Source organism: Pseudorasbora parva, chromosome 12, assembly GCF_024679245.1.
Source record: "Pseudorasbora parva isolate DD20220531a chromosome 12, ASM2467924v1, whole genome shotgun sequence".
NCBI lineage: Eukaryota > Metazoa > Chordata > Actinopteri > Cypriniformes > Gobionidae > Pseudorasbora > Pseudorasbora parva.
This window is the reverse complement of record NC_090183.1, coordinates 10,499,565-10,512,503: the sequence shown is the minus strand read 5'-3', so window position 1 is coordinate 10,512,503 and position 12,939 is coordinate 10,499,565. Positions and strand designations below refer to the sequence as shown.

The 12,939-nt window shown below is 37.9% G+C and overlaps 1 protein-coding gene across 1 annotated transcript in view; it reads right to left on the bottom strand.

Moving 5' to 3' along the window:
• Window positions 1–1,926: 1,926 nt before the first annotated feature.
• Window positions 1,927–12,939, bottom strand: part of usp40 (ubiquitin specific peptidase 40) — a 19,924-nt gene continuing 8,911 nt past the window's right edge. Inside the window, exons 10-31 of the mRNA XM_067459054.1 lie at window positions 12,598–12,913; window positions 12,302–12,383; window positions 12,056–12,227; window positions 11,775–11,859; window positions 11,184–11,254; window positions 10,372–10,727; window positions 9,081–9,234; window positions 8,364–8,424; window positions 7,369–7,422; window positions 7,195–7,283; window positions 7,007–7,093; window positions 6,886–6,922; window positions 6,735–6,799; window positions 6,583–6,657; window positions 6,386–6,494; window positions 6,206–6,285; window positions 4,348–4,466; window positions 4,154–4,219; window positions 3,822–4,032; window positions 3,631–3,726; window positions 3,139–3,233; window positions 1,927–2,549 (exon numbers count right to left, since the gene is read on the bottom strand). Of these exons, the coding sequence (XP_067315155.1) occupies window positions 2,435–2,549; window positions 3,139–3,233; window positions 3,631–3,726; window positions 3,822–4,032; window positions 4,154–4,219; window positions 4,348–4,466; window positions 6,206–6,285; window positions 6,386–6,494; window positions 6,583–6,657; window positions 6,735–6,799; window positions 6,886–6,922; window positions 7,007–7,093; window positions 7,195–7,283; window positions 7,369–7,422; window positions 8,364–8,424; window positions 9,081–9,234; window positions 10,372–10,727; window positions 11,184–11,254; window positions 11,775–11,859; window positions 12,056–12,227; window positions 12,302–12,383; window positions 12,598–12,913 (2,595 nt within the window). The 3' untranslated portion in view covers window positions 1,927–2,434. The remainder of the gene's footprint in view (window positions 2,550–3,138; window positions 3,234–3,630; window positions 3,727–3,821; window positions 4,033–4,153; window positions 4,220–4,347; window positions 4,467–6,205; window positions 6,286–6,385; window positions 6,495–6,582; window positions 6,658–6,734; window positions 6,800–6,885; window positions 6,923–7,006; window positions 7,094–7,194; window positions 7,284–7,368; window positions 7,423–8,363; window positions 8,425–9,080; window positions 9,235–10,371; window positions 10,728–11,183; window positions 11,255–11,774; window positions 11,860–12,055; window positions 12,228–12,301; window positions 12,384–12,597; window positions 12,914–12,939) is intronic.

Here is a 12,939-nt window from a genome sequence, read left to right as displayed (position 1 = left end):
AGGTGAACTAACCCTTTAAAGTTATGCAGAAGTCACTGCTAATGAAAGCCAACGGGATAGAGAAGACGTTATATACAAACACTTACTCATAGCTTATACCTTTGACATTCAAAACAAAAATGACAACATGTTCATGTATTCTTATTTAATGAGAAGAAAGCATGGATGCAAAATAATCAGCTCAAAAAATAAAATACAGGAAAATTAATAGTTAAACCTAATTTGGCATTTATGCTTAGTTATTTTTTTTTTCAAAAAGTACATTAGGCAAATAATATTTAACTAAACATGCAATTCATTCATTAAGGAAATGGTTTCTTTAAGTACTTAAAGTTGCGTTTGTGCTCAGAACCAAATTGGCAACAGAAACAAACACAGATATACATCCCTGATTTCCATGATTCAGGAGAGGATTTTCTTTTTGCTCGTTTGTGCACCAACAGTAACAGGGATATGCAGTATTATAGCCTTGTTGAATTCTCGAATGTAGAGGGCTAAAGTTGTTTGTGTTATTTCAAGTATATATTCTCTTTTCTGCGTTATTTCTTGCAGGTGGTAGTGGGAGAGGAGGTGGCAGAGGTGATTGGTCAAACAGGCTTAAAGACTTCTGTAAACTATAAGCACACAGTCAGCATGAAACCATTCGTAGTTAAACAACCTCAAATGGAAAAGATGGAACACACTAGAAAATATGATGTGAAGAGATCACCGTCGTCAAGACGGGAAACAACTGCCATTCTCAGAGAAGATGGCTGAGACTACTACTAGCATGGAGATTTGTTATATTTGAATGATGTTTTACTTAATATAACCAGTCTACATAAAAGGGTTAGGTCATCCAGAAATAAATATTCTGTCATTATTCACTCACTTTCATTGACTTGTGACTTTTTTCTCTCAGAACTGTGAGATATAAACCTGAAAACACAAGTTATAGTCAGAATGACGAGATATAAAGTTGCAATTCTGAGAAAATATTGTCAGTTTGCAAGATAAATCAGAATTCTGACTTTTTTCTTGCAACTGTGAGAATTATTATTCACCGTACTGAAATCCATAACTGCAATTGCAAGTTTATATCTATAGTAAGTTTATATTATATATATATATATATTTTTATTAAATCCCTTTTTTTAGATTTAAAAAAAGTTGCAATTCTCAGAAATAAAGTCAGAAATATAAACTCGCTTGATGAGAAACTGATGAAAATGTACATGGCTATTCACTGATAATCTGAACTGAAACATGCATCTTGCTCACGCTTTCATCCAGACCTAAATTGTGCATTAAAGGGATAGTTCACACAAAAATTAAAATGTTATGTTTCTCTTCTTACCCCCTGGGCATCCAACATAAATTCCAATGGTTGCAGTCTGTCCGTCGTATAACGCATGTGAATGGCAGCAAAATCTATGAGAGTAAAAAAAACATGCACAGACAAATCCATATTAAACACCGCGGCTCGTGACGACACATTGAACCGAACAGTATTTATATAATTCTTTACCTCTAATACACCACTATGACCACAAGCCTTTAACACGCAGTCACTTCCAATGAGTGAGATCAAAGAACACGACCTCGTGTCTTAAGACATCAATGTGAGCCGCAGCATTTATTATGGATTAGTCTGTGAATGTTTTTTTTACTCTCATAGATTTTGCTGCCATTAACATGCATTTTACGACGAACAGACTGCAACGGTTGGAGTTAAAAATCTTCATTCGTGTTCTACTGGAAAAAAAAGTCACCTATATCTTAGATGGCCTGGGGGTAAGGAGATAAACATAACATCTTCCTTTTTGGGGGAACTATCCCTTTTAGTTCAGTTAATTATGAATTTTGTACCTGGATGGGAACACAAGCTAGATGGAAGCTTCAAAAAACAGGAATATTAGATGTGAACAACTAATTTACAGTCTGGAATGATATGAGGGCGAGTAATCGCAGGATTTTATTTTTGAGTGAATTAAAGAATTATAAAATAACTGCACATAATTAAGAATATCCGTGTAATTTTCCATACAGTATTGTGATGATTTCTGTTAAAAAAATAAAATGAAGATAACAGTTGTATCACCCATCCTTGTGGGGAAAAAAGCACACTCTCAGGCTGAAACCTGCCCTCTGAGTCTTGTAGGGTAGAGAGACCTGTTCCAGGAATAAACTGCATATAAAGGGCAAAGTAAGTGTATAAGCTTCATGAAATCTCAATGTTTAAAGGTGATATTCCCACTTAAAATTAAGTTTTGGATCAGCATCCCTGTGCCCATAGAGTCTTATTTTTCACAGAGTGAGATTCTTGGTCAGCACTGTCACATTGTCTTCAGTTTGGGTTCTTTGCTGTGAGTCAGCGGAGCAGATTCTGCCATATGTCCCCTTAGTGATGGTTTTGAAGAACAGTGGGCAGCTCTGATGTGCTGTCCACTGGGTGTTACCTGAACACTCCCACATTAATCGATAAGGCCACCTCTGGTTTCCTGTTTTTAGTTGAGCCTGACTTCTTGGACCCCGAGTCTTGAGAACATTCTCCAGTGGCAATATGCCCTCTAGTGGACAACATAAAAAACAAACTGAGACATGTTCAAAATGTTTGGAGAGAAGTCACTTATGCTTACAAAGGCTGTATTTATTATACTAAAAATACAGCAAAAACTGTAATTTTGTGAAATATTACATTTTTAAAGGTTTTCCATTTTTATATATTTTAAAATGTCATTTGTTACTGTGATGGAAAGCTTAATTTTTAGCATCATTACTCGAGTCTTCAGTCATATAATCCTTCAGAAATCATTATAATTATCAATGTTGACAATAGTCATACTGCATATTTTTTTGTGAAAAGGTTTTTATGATGAAAAGAAAGTTTATAATAAAATTTATTTATAATACAAATATTTTATAACATTATAAATGTCTTTACAGCTACTTTTGATCAAATAAATGCAGCTTTGGCGAGCTTGAGACTTTTCAAAAACTAAACATTTTGCAAAACCCAAACTTTTGAATAGTAGCATGACCAAATGTCATAGCAGTCTTAATGCTACACATTTAATCAAATCAAACCAGCAAAGGGTTCAATATCTTTTAATCTTGGAGAAAGATAAATAAATTATAAAAACAAAAACAAAAACGCACCTTGTGTTGTGATTCACTGCCTCGTCCCTGAGTCTCTGCTGACCAATCTCATCTTTCAGAGTCGTGAATTCTTTATTATTGTCTATTAGCAGATTCTACATGCGAGCAAATTGAAACAAAACAAAAAAAGTCAGTGAGGCATAACTGAAGACCAAAAAATGCACATAATAAATGGTTATGATTTATTAAGAAAAAAAGCTTTTATCATCAATCTGTTCATAATTTATTGTATTAAACCGCTCGTATCATATGGATTTTTTTCATGATCACTTTATAAAAAAGTTTTAAAGCGTCAGATTTTTAAGTGAATAGACTTTCAATGGAGAGACAGATTTCAGATTGCATTAAAAAAAAAAAATCTTAATTTGTGTTCCGAAGATGAACAAAAGTCTTGGGTTTGGAACGACATGAGTAACTGATGCTAGAACTTTCATTTTTGGCCAAACAATCCATTTAAAATTATTTAAAAAGTCTTTATTCAATTTAATTTACCTTGACACCTATAATATCTCCATCTTTCAGGTAGAAAGGGGCCGCCTGGAGACTCTCAGCTTTCCTCTTCTTCTTCTTTTTTGAGACCTGTTGAGTCTGGGATTATTCAGAACTGATTATTCAAGTATAATCTTAACTCTATAGCTCTTGGCTACAAATAGTTTATAACCATTTTCACTTTTTCTTCTCACCCAGTTGGAAATGGGCATCCAGGTGTGTTTGTCAGGCAGGTGTTTAGCCAGGAGCAGATTGTCAGGAGTGAGACCGTACATGGAGGCCAGAGCGGAGTACAGGCCCTTGGGGGTGCCGTCCTTCCCCGCGTCCCACAAAAACTCCTCAGAGGGATAATATGCCTTCTCTCCCGGAACTCCCATCTGAACCATAAGCAATAAATCCTTTAGCCTGAACAGATTATAAGAAAAAAATAATCAGTGTTTTTCAAACAATAAAAAAAAAAAGTTTCCTCTTCCATCTATTCCATCAATCGCTCTTATTCTTTGACTTGCTGTCAAGAATGTCTCACCCCAGGTATTCCTCTTTCATCAGCCTTTGAAGACACACCTCCATCCCATTCCCCAGCTTCAGTTTCCTGCAGGAATAGGAAGACATTCATGAATTAATCCCAAATACAATAAAAAGTCAAGCATTTGGTGGGAAAAGGGCAACAGAGACCTCACACAAAGGAGAAGAGCATAAACTAAATCTTAATCTATCAACCTGAGGGTCTGCTGGTTTCCTCTGAGTATCCTGGCTGGTTTCTTGCCCTCCAGCAACCATACACGCAGGAACGCAGGGCTTGGCACACACACATCCTGAAGTGCTGGCAGAGTCATCACCTAACGAAACAGATATGACCTTTCTTAAGGGATAGTTATATACAGTTTACAGGGCAGGCAAAAATATACACTTCTGTTCAAAAGTTTGGGGTCTATAAGATTTTTTAGGTGATGCAAAGCATCATTACTCTAGTCTACAGAGTCACATGATCCAGGGCCAGCGAGCTAGGCGGTTGCCTAGGGTGACAATTGTGTTGGGGGCGCGAGTGCCCTCTAGTGCCGCCCATTACTTTAAGCATAGAATCAGAACAAGCGAAATACAACATAATGTTTATTAAACATGATCATCATTCATAGGGCGCCCCCTCAGCCACACACTTGATTACTTATCAATTATTAGATTGAATCGATGGTGATTATTGATTATTGGTTCAGGCATTAGGTCAGGCAAGTGCTCATCCCTTGCGCGTTCATCAAAAATGAGGCGTCTATGCCGTCAGGGACGGAAAAAGAGAAATGAACAAGATCAAAAGAAAGGCCAGAATAGTCTTATCATCTCAGCCAATAAGTTGTCAAACAAAATAAATGTACTTTTATCAATATTATTATATTAGTATTATCAATATTATCAACTAATATTGGATGTATTGGACTTTTCTTTGCTGTCACTAAGCTATCACTTGCTAGTTTTCTACATATTAGCCTACTACATATTACAAGCATAACTTCACTGACAGTAATCTACAATAACCTACAATGTAATTTAAATTTACAAGTTCACTACGTTATAAATGGGGATAACGTATCATATGCATGCCAGTTATGAAAAGTACAAATGCTCTCTACATGGGTGTCGGAAGCAAAAAAAAAGTGGGTCCTCTCTGTTTTTTTTTTTTTTTTTTTGTAACGTTAGATGCCATATTATTTACTTTACTGTCGTTTAATAAACGATGTATGTATGGGGCGCAAAACTCCATCTCGCCTAGGGCAACCAAAGAGCTAGAGCCGGCCCTGACATGATCCTTCAGAAATCATTCTAGTATGCTGATTTGTGTTATCAATAAAAAAGGTTGTGCTGCTTAATTTTTTTGTTATTAGTGTTTAATAGAAAAGTAAAAAGAAAAAACAGCATTTAAAACAGCGTTTCCTACTTTACTTATTTAGCTTTACCAGAACGCAGAACTATCAACAGGCTGTTTGTAGACTGCATTTTCTTATTTAACTGTAAAAGGGTTTGAACTCAATAAAAGTATGTGAAACTGAGCCAAATGGAAAGTGCTGCACGGGTTGAGCTGACTCCATAGACAGCAATTTAATGAACACTTTCAAGAGCCAGAAAGGTAGTAAAGACATTAAAATAGTCCATGTGACTCCAATGGTTCAACCTTAGCGACGAGAATACTTTTTACGCACAAAAAAATAACGACCCTAAAATAACGACTTTATTCAACAATTTCTTCTTGCCTGTGTCAGACTTTTACGCTGTTGACGTAGCGTAGACAGTGCAACACTTCCGAGTTCTACGGCAGAACGGCGGCTCACCATTGGTTAGCTCCTGCATCAGCCTCACACACATGCATGCATACTTGAAAGTGTTAATTCAATTGCCGGCTTTTGAGGGATCAGAAAGCTCTCGATTTCATTAAAAATATCTTAATTTGTGTTCTGAAAATGAACAAAGTTCTTACAGGTTTGGAACAACATAAAGGTGTGTAATTAATGCCAGCATAAAATATTTGGGGTGAACTATCCAATTTAAGTTAATAGCTGTCATTAATGCTGTGAGTAGTGATGCCAACCTGAGTCTTGAGGTCATCAAGTGAAGCCTCCTCTGATATCTCCACATAACCAATGAATCTCTTCTCTGATCCAGACCATTCTGGAAAACCAGGACACAAAAACATAATCCAGAGTTTATGCTTAAATCTCACTATCAAAAAAACCTGAATCCCACTGGATTCATTAAGTAAAAGTCCAACCTGTGGCAAGTCCTGCGATGCTCTGAGACTCTGCTGTGTGGTTCAGCTCTGGAACGCTGGAGCTGTCGATCATGTCCATGAACATCCTCACAGAGAGCTTGAGGTAACCCTGACGTTGAGATGAGAGAAAATTGGTTTAAAAAGGTTCTGTTTCCTTTTCTTCTTACACAAGAAATCTTTACAAACTGAGAACGCACCTTTGGAGGCAGTCGCCCTTCGACCAGCACCAGTGTGTCCCCATGAGTGACCTTTGCCTCTTCCAGAGATGCGTTCTAGGAGACATGAGTAAATAGAAGTCAATATTTGAAATCATTGCAAACAGAAGAGGGGATTAGTATTGAGTTCCCACCTCATCCATAAGTGGCTCTCCAATCTCCTCACACCAGTCCACTCTCCTCAAGTGCCATGACTCACCTGGAGAAACAAGTGCACCTTTCAACTCTGAGAAAGCTAGTTGAGTTAAATGTGCAATTAAAAAGCAAAACGTGAAGAAATTTTACCTTCTAGCCTTGCCATCTGCAACATTTCCTTAAGGCACTGGAATAAGAGGAATCAGCAATTTTAAAACCCCTTTTTTCTCAGATAACCAGTAGAATGTCATTTTTTAAAAAGAGATTTCACCTCTTTGACAGTTAGAGACTCCTCTACAATAATCTCCAGCTCCTGACCGACTAAAGGTGCCAGACCAATGCTAAAGTACAAGAACAACTGCAAGGAGAATGTTTCATTATAGAAGGTAAATTAAGTGAAAAAGGTCACAAAGCGATGTTTATCTTATATTCACACATGTCCAAACTGTCTGGACGTACTTGTGTTGCTGTTGGCACTGGTCCAGGGCATAGGTAAAGTGAAGTCATCAGCCTGATCCCTGCATCCCGAACACTCAAATGCTCATGCACTAGAACAGAGACATGCACATTTACCATGTAAACCTTCAGAAGGATCATATTGGCAGTGATGCTGATGATCCTTTTGAAAAGTACCTGGAGGTAAAAGTTTTCCACTTCGATCCATTTGCCTCAGACAGCACTCAACACCTAAAAAAGAATAAAAGACAAGAGACACTTATCCCAAACTACAAGATATAATGGCATTTGTAGTTAACTGCATCAGCTGTTAAGTATTTTTCCTGAATTTTGTTAGAAGCTGGTATTTTTTTTTTTTATTTATATATATTCACACTATTGGCAAGTACCCGGATGACCTACTACTTTGGCGAGATTCTGAATTGTGTTTACAATGGACACTTTACTACTATCTATACACAGATGCTGTTGGTGTTAGTGCTGTCAAAATATAAGTCTGCAAATGGTGGCAATGGAAACAATATTTTAACTTCGTTGTCTTTGATGAATGAATGCATTTATATGCATTCATTCACCGTATTTTGAAAAAGTTACTACTTAGCAATCACTAAAAAAGTATGTTCTATTTAGTATGAATGTATTCAGGATGTAATAAATTCGCTATATTGTCATATTCGCCAGGGTCAGTTTCACCGCCATTCACAAATCCTGTCTCATGGCCTCCTGGGATAGTAAAATGTCCATTGTAAACACATTTCAGAATCACGCCGAAGTAGTAGGTCATCCAGGTACTTGCCAGTAGTATGATTCGGACATACTACTCTTGTCATATATTGTTTTTCGCCTGCTTTACAGAAGGCAATCATGCGATTTCGGATGCAGCCCAAATCCTATATCGGCCCCCTGGAGTCAGCCACCAAAAAAAAAAAAATTGATACAAAATGTTGCGGAACAAAATGTTCTTCCCTGTAAAACAAGTCCTATTATCTACTATGTAGCACTATGCTGAAAACTTTCTTTCCCCAGGCAGCATTGATAGAGAATAATAAAATAAACAGAAAACTAAAGCTATGAGAAGCCTATGGGACATTACTGAAAACTATTTTGCCTTTTCCCCTATTATCGAAAATTATTACTAGATATTATTGAGGCTTATTATTAAGTGTTATTACCACCAAGCTCATCCTGTAGGCGAAGTTCCTCAAAAGCTTTTTCCTTCACCTCTGCCAGCAGCTGCAAGAGTAACACACAGCAAACCAGTGTGTACAACAAAAACAGTGATATTGGTAACTATAATCAAATGTAAATATTAAAATGATAAGTTTAAATTATAAATGTTGCCTTGGCAGCTAACTAAAATAAGCTGAAGTAATACAATTCCTGAAATTGAAATTTAAAATTAAAATAAAGCCAAAATATAACATATGACAAAATTATTAGGTAACACTATGTCGATGGTCCACTTCAGACACTCTACTAACTAATAAGTAACTTTGCAGCATGTCAACTAAGTCTCATTAGAGTATTACTAGACTGTCTACTTAATATATGCTAACACTTTATTTTGATTCTCACCAACAGATATTTTCCTGACTATAAGTAACTGCAACTACTTATCAAATTATTCTACGTATTCTATTCTAGTCAATGTATAACCTGAACTCTAACCTAACAGTCTACTCCATTCACTAGAGTCAACTAATACTCTAATGAGAGTTAGTTGACATGTAGTTGCAAAGTTACTTGTTGAAAAATCATTGCCAAGAAAATATGTACAGTCTCTCACGTATGGAGAGACATGGCCCAAAAATCACCAAAAGTCGGATTAGACAGAAATGGCAATAGACAGATAGACAAGAGTGTGTACACATGTATATTTTCATTCTCACCATGTTCCCTGAAGCGGAGACTTTACTCCTTTTCTTTCCCTGCACCTCCTCCTCTTCCTCCTTCATTCCACTCTGTGGGCAAAACTCCACCTGCAGCCAGCGGCAGTCTGATGGCGTTGTCACGGTAACTATGCCACCGTCGAGGCTGAAGATACTGTGGAAAATCATGGTCCATATTATATCAATGTACGTATGCATTTGTGTGTGTGTATACATATAAACACACATACATATATACACGTACATATATATATATATATATATGTATATGTGTGTGTGTGTGTGTGTGTGTGTGTGTGTGTGTGTGTGTGTGTGTGTGTATGTGTCCTTGTTTATATTACATTGTGGGGACCAAATCCCCATAAGGATAGTAAAACCTGAGATTACCTACATTGTGGGAACCAACCAGCAGTCCCCACTTTTCAAAAGACTTATAAATCATACAGGATGAGTTTTTTTGAGAAAGCAAAAATGCAGAATGTTTCCTGTGATGGGTAGGTTTAGGGGCAGGGGCAGTGTAGGGGGATAGAATGTACAGTTTGTACAGTAAAAAAACCATTACGTCTATGGAGAGTCCCCACAAAGATAGTGAACCAGACGTGTGTGTGTGTGTGTGTGTGTGTGTGTGGTTTTGTAACTTATTAGAGGTGCAGAACACCACACAGCAACTTTTTTGGCATTGCACTAAGCAAGTAAGGATCAAGCGCCTAACAAGGTCAATGTGTGTTAATTCGATTAGCTTGTTTTCCCACACTGCATAAATGGATATGCCGTTTTAACGGGCTTTCCCAGTAATGCTGACCAAGTCTATTGGCTGCTCACTAATAATGATGTCTACTTAGTACTTTCCTCTCCCCTTATACAGTGTAGTTGTAGCTGAGGCCTGGAAGACACCGTTTTTCGATAAGTAAAACCGACACCAATGTTACTGTTCGTAACTCTGTGTATATGAGTGTTGCGGAAGCCTCCTTAAACGAGAGAGATTTATGTTCATCTATCGAAAGTTCAAGCAACCAAAATGTTGACACATCAAAAAGCTCAAGAAATTGTTGAATCAAGCAGTTTCAATGGAGAAAGAGAAATCTCTCAGGTTTCATTATTAAATATCTACATTTGTGCTGATATGTAGATGAACAAAAGTCTAATGGGTTTGGAATGACATGAGGGGTGAGCAGCTGATGACAATTACAATGTTGGGGTGAACTAACCCTTTAAACTTAGTTAAAAGGTGTGTTTAATATACATTTCTGTGGAAAAAAACTATAGATAATTGTGAAATTGCATCCTTTACCTGCTGTCTAGTTCCTCTGGCTGCAGCAGCAGTAGAGCATCGCCGTCCTTCAGAGAGAGCTCTCTGAGAGTCCTCTGCATGTCCTGTGGTGGAAAAACCCTCCAGCCACTGGCTCCGCCCCCACTGGCCCCTGGACGGCTCTGCTCCTGGCACAAAAGGGCCTCTTGGGGCCCCAGAGCCTCAAGCACTGTACTCAGAGTGGCCCCACCGGCAAAACCCTTCATGGAACGCACCAGACCAGATCCATCAGTGTCTTCGACCCCTGACCCATACCCCAGCTCCTCTGCAGAGGGACGCAACACGGTCAACAAAACAGGCTCCCATTCGATGCCAGTTTGTACTGCCACACCACTGACCTGAAAGAAAGAGAGAAACATTTTTTTTAAATCAATTTGGCTCTAATGTTTTGAAATTGCAATCCACATTTATCTATTTTCCACCAATGAAACGCCGACGCCTGATCTGACTCTTTACAAGAGAAGAAAAAAATGGTGGTTCCAGGCTGGAAAAAATGGACTCCACCATTTCACACTGCAAAAAGGTGCTACATTTAAATGACTTTGGATGTTTGTACGTTCTCAAACTAGAAGTATGATCTTTAAACCAAGACTGTGGAGGCACCATGTTTGTTTAAGGGCAGGTTAAGTAGCAACATTGACCGTATAAAACTCTCTCCAGTTCTGAGAGGTTCACAGACCCCTTAAATGAGCACAAGTAGAGCATCAACTTGATATTTTGGTAGAAAATTTTGTAGAAAAGAGATATAAATGTAATCATAAATCCATATAGCCACTGTTAAAGTAGTTGCCCACCTCTCTTCCATTCCACACAAAGAGATCAGAGCCATTACACACTCCTGCACTATAAAGGGACATCTGGTCATCTGAAACAACAAAAGAGACATAAATGATCATCTAGAATAACTTATGTTCACCAAGCCATTTTGATACAGTAAAAACAGTAATACTGTGTTAAATCTTATTAGGATTTAAAATAGGTTTTATATTTTAATACATTTTAGTATGTAATATTCCTGTGATCATGCAAAGCTGGAGCATCATTACTCCAGTCTTCAGTGTCACATGATCCTTCAGAAATCCTTCTAATATGCTTATTTAGTGCCCAGACAATATTTGTTATTATTATAAATGTTGAAAACAGTTATGCTGCATAATATTTCTGTGATACTTTAAAGATTCTTTGATTAATAGAATGTGCAACATATTTGCAATAACATTACAAAAATATCTTTACTGTCACTGTTGATCAATTAAATGCATGCCTGCTGAATATATAAATTAAAATGTTTGAATGGTAGTGTAGCTGTCAGAAAGTGTCTGGAAGGGCTTTACAAAACATGTTAGTTTAAATGTAAGTGTACTGTAAACTGTAAATGTGCTCACCTGTCAGTGTATCATACAAATGTAACCCAGCTGGCACATTCTTAGCCAAAGTCAATGCCATGTCTCCTTCCCAAAGATCCTGCATCTACAAACCAAAGTCAAGGTCAGAGGAAAACTTGACATATTCTGTCAGATCTACTCTAATGGGGCGCTCATTTACATTAAAATTGTTTCGCTCATCTAATCAAAAATTAGCAGCTGGTCGCATTGTCACTGAAAAATCACAGTATGTGTACACACAGCTACGGAGTAAGGAGTAGTAACGGGATCACTGATGTCACCTGGTAGATGGCCAGTCGCAGGTCTCCCACAGTCTGTCTGCGGTCGAAGGTGACGGTGATGATGGAGTCTTCACCCGGGGCTTTGGGGTGTAGGGCTCCGTTTTGGCAGTGATAATGAGGGGCCAAATGCAGCCTCACTTCAATGCTGTTGCTGCTGGCATCAAATTCAGCTCTACAAGACAACGATGACATGAACACCGCATAAAATACCCCATGCTAAGTGTGTATGAGTGTCTATGAAGCTACCTTCTCTGTTGAACTCTTGCATTCTCCTCTTGTACCATCTCCACCAGATGAGGAGGCACTTTGTACGCAGGGTTTCCTATGGCTGTTAAAAAACACAAAAAAGCCTTATAATCGTGTTTCAGTATTTACCAGTGAAACAAATTGACTAATTGCACCACGTATATACACACAGGTTGACATTTTTTTTACAATTTCCAAGTACTAAATGCAAGGTAAAATTGCTTTTTTTTTCATGCGTTATAAAAAAAAATGGCCATCTGACAGGTTTGGCCCCTGTGCATATACACACAGCATACCCTCTGGAGGTCTTTTCATAGTTGTCTTCCTGTAAAAGAGCATGTAGGCACTCTCTTTTCCCTGAAACTGCTTCTCGATGTCCTTCACCGTAATGGACGTGACAGTGGAGTCATTCAAGTCAAACCAATGACATCCGTCATTGCTTTCCATGTCTTCTGCCGTTTCTGACTTAACGTTCTCTGGGTTGCTTTTGGCTGAAGTTGAACTGACTGCTTCTGTTAGACTGGGTTCTGTTGCCGGAGGAACAGCATTTTTCAGAGCTACACGGCTTCCATTGGAAACCAGCATAAAGACTTCAGGGTGGTTCTGAAGAAACTGGAGGATAACAAATGGTCATATGA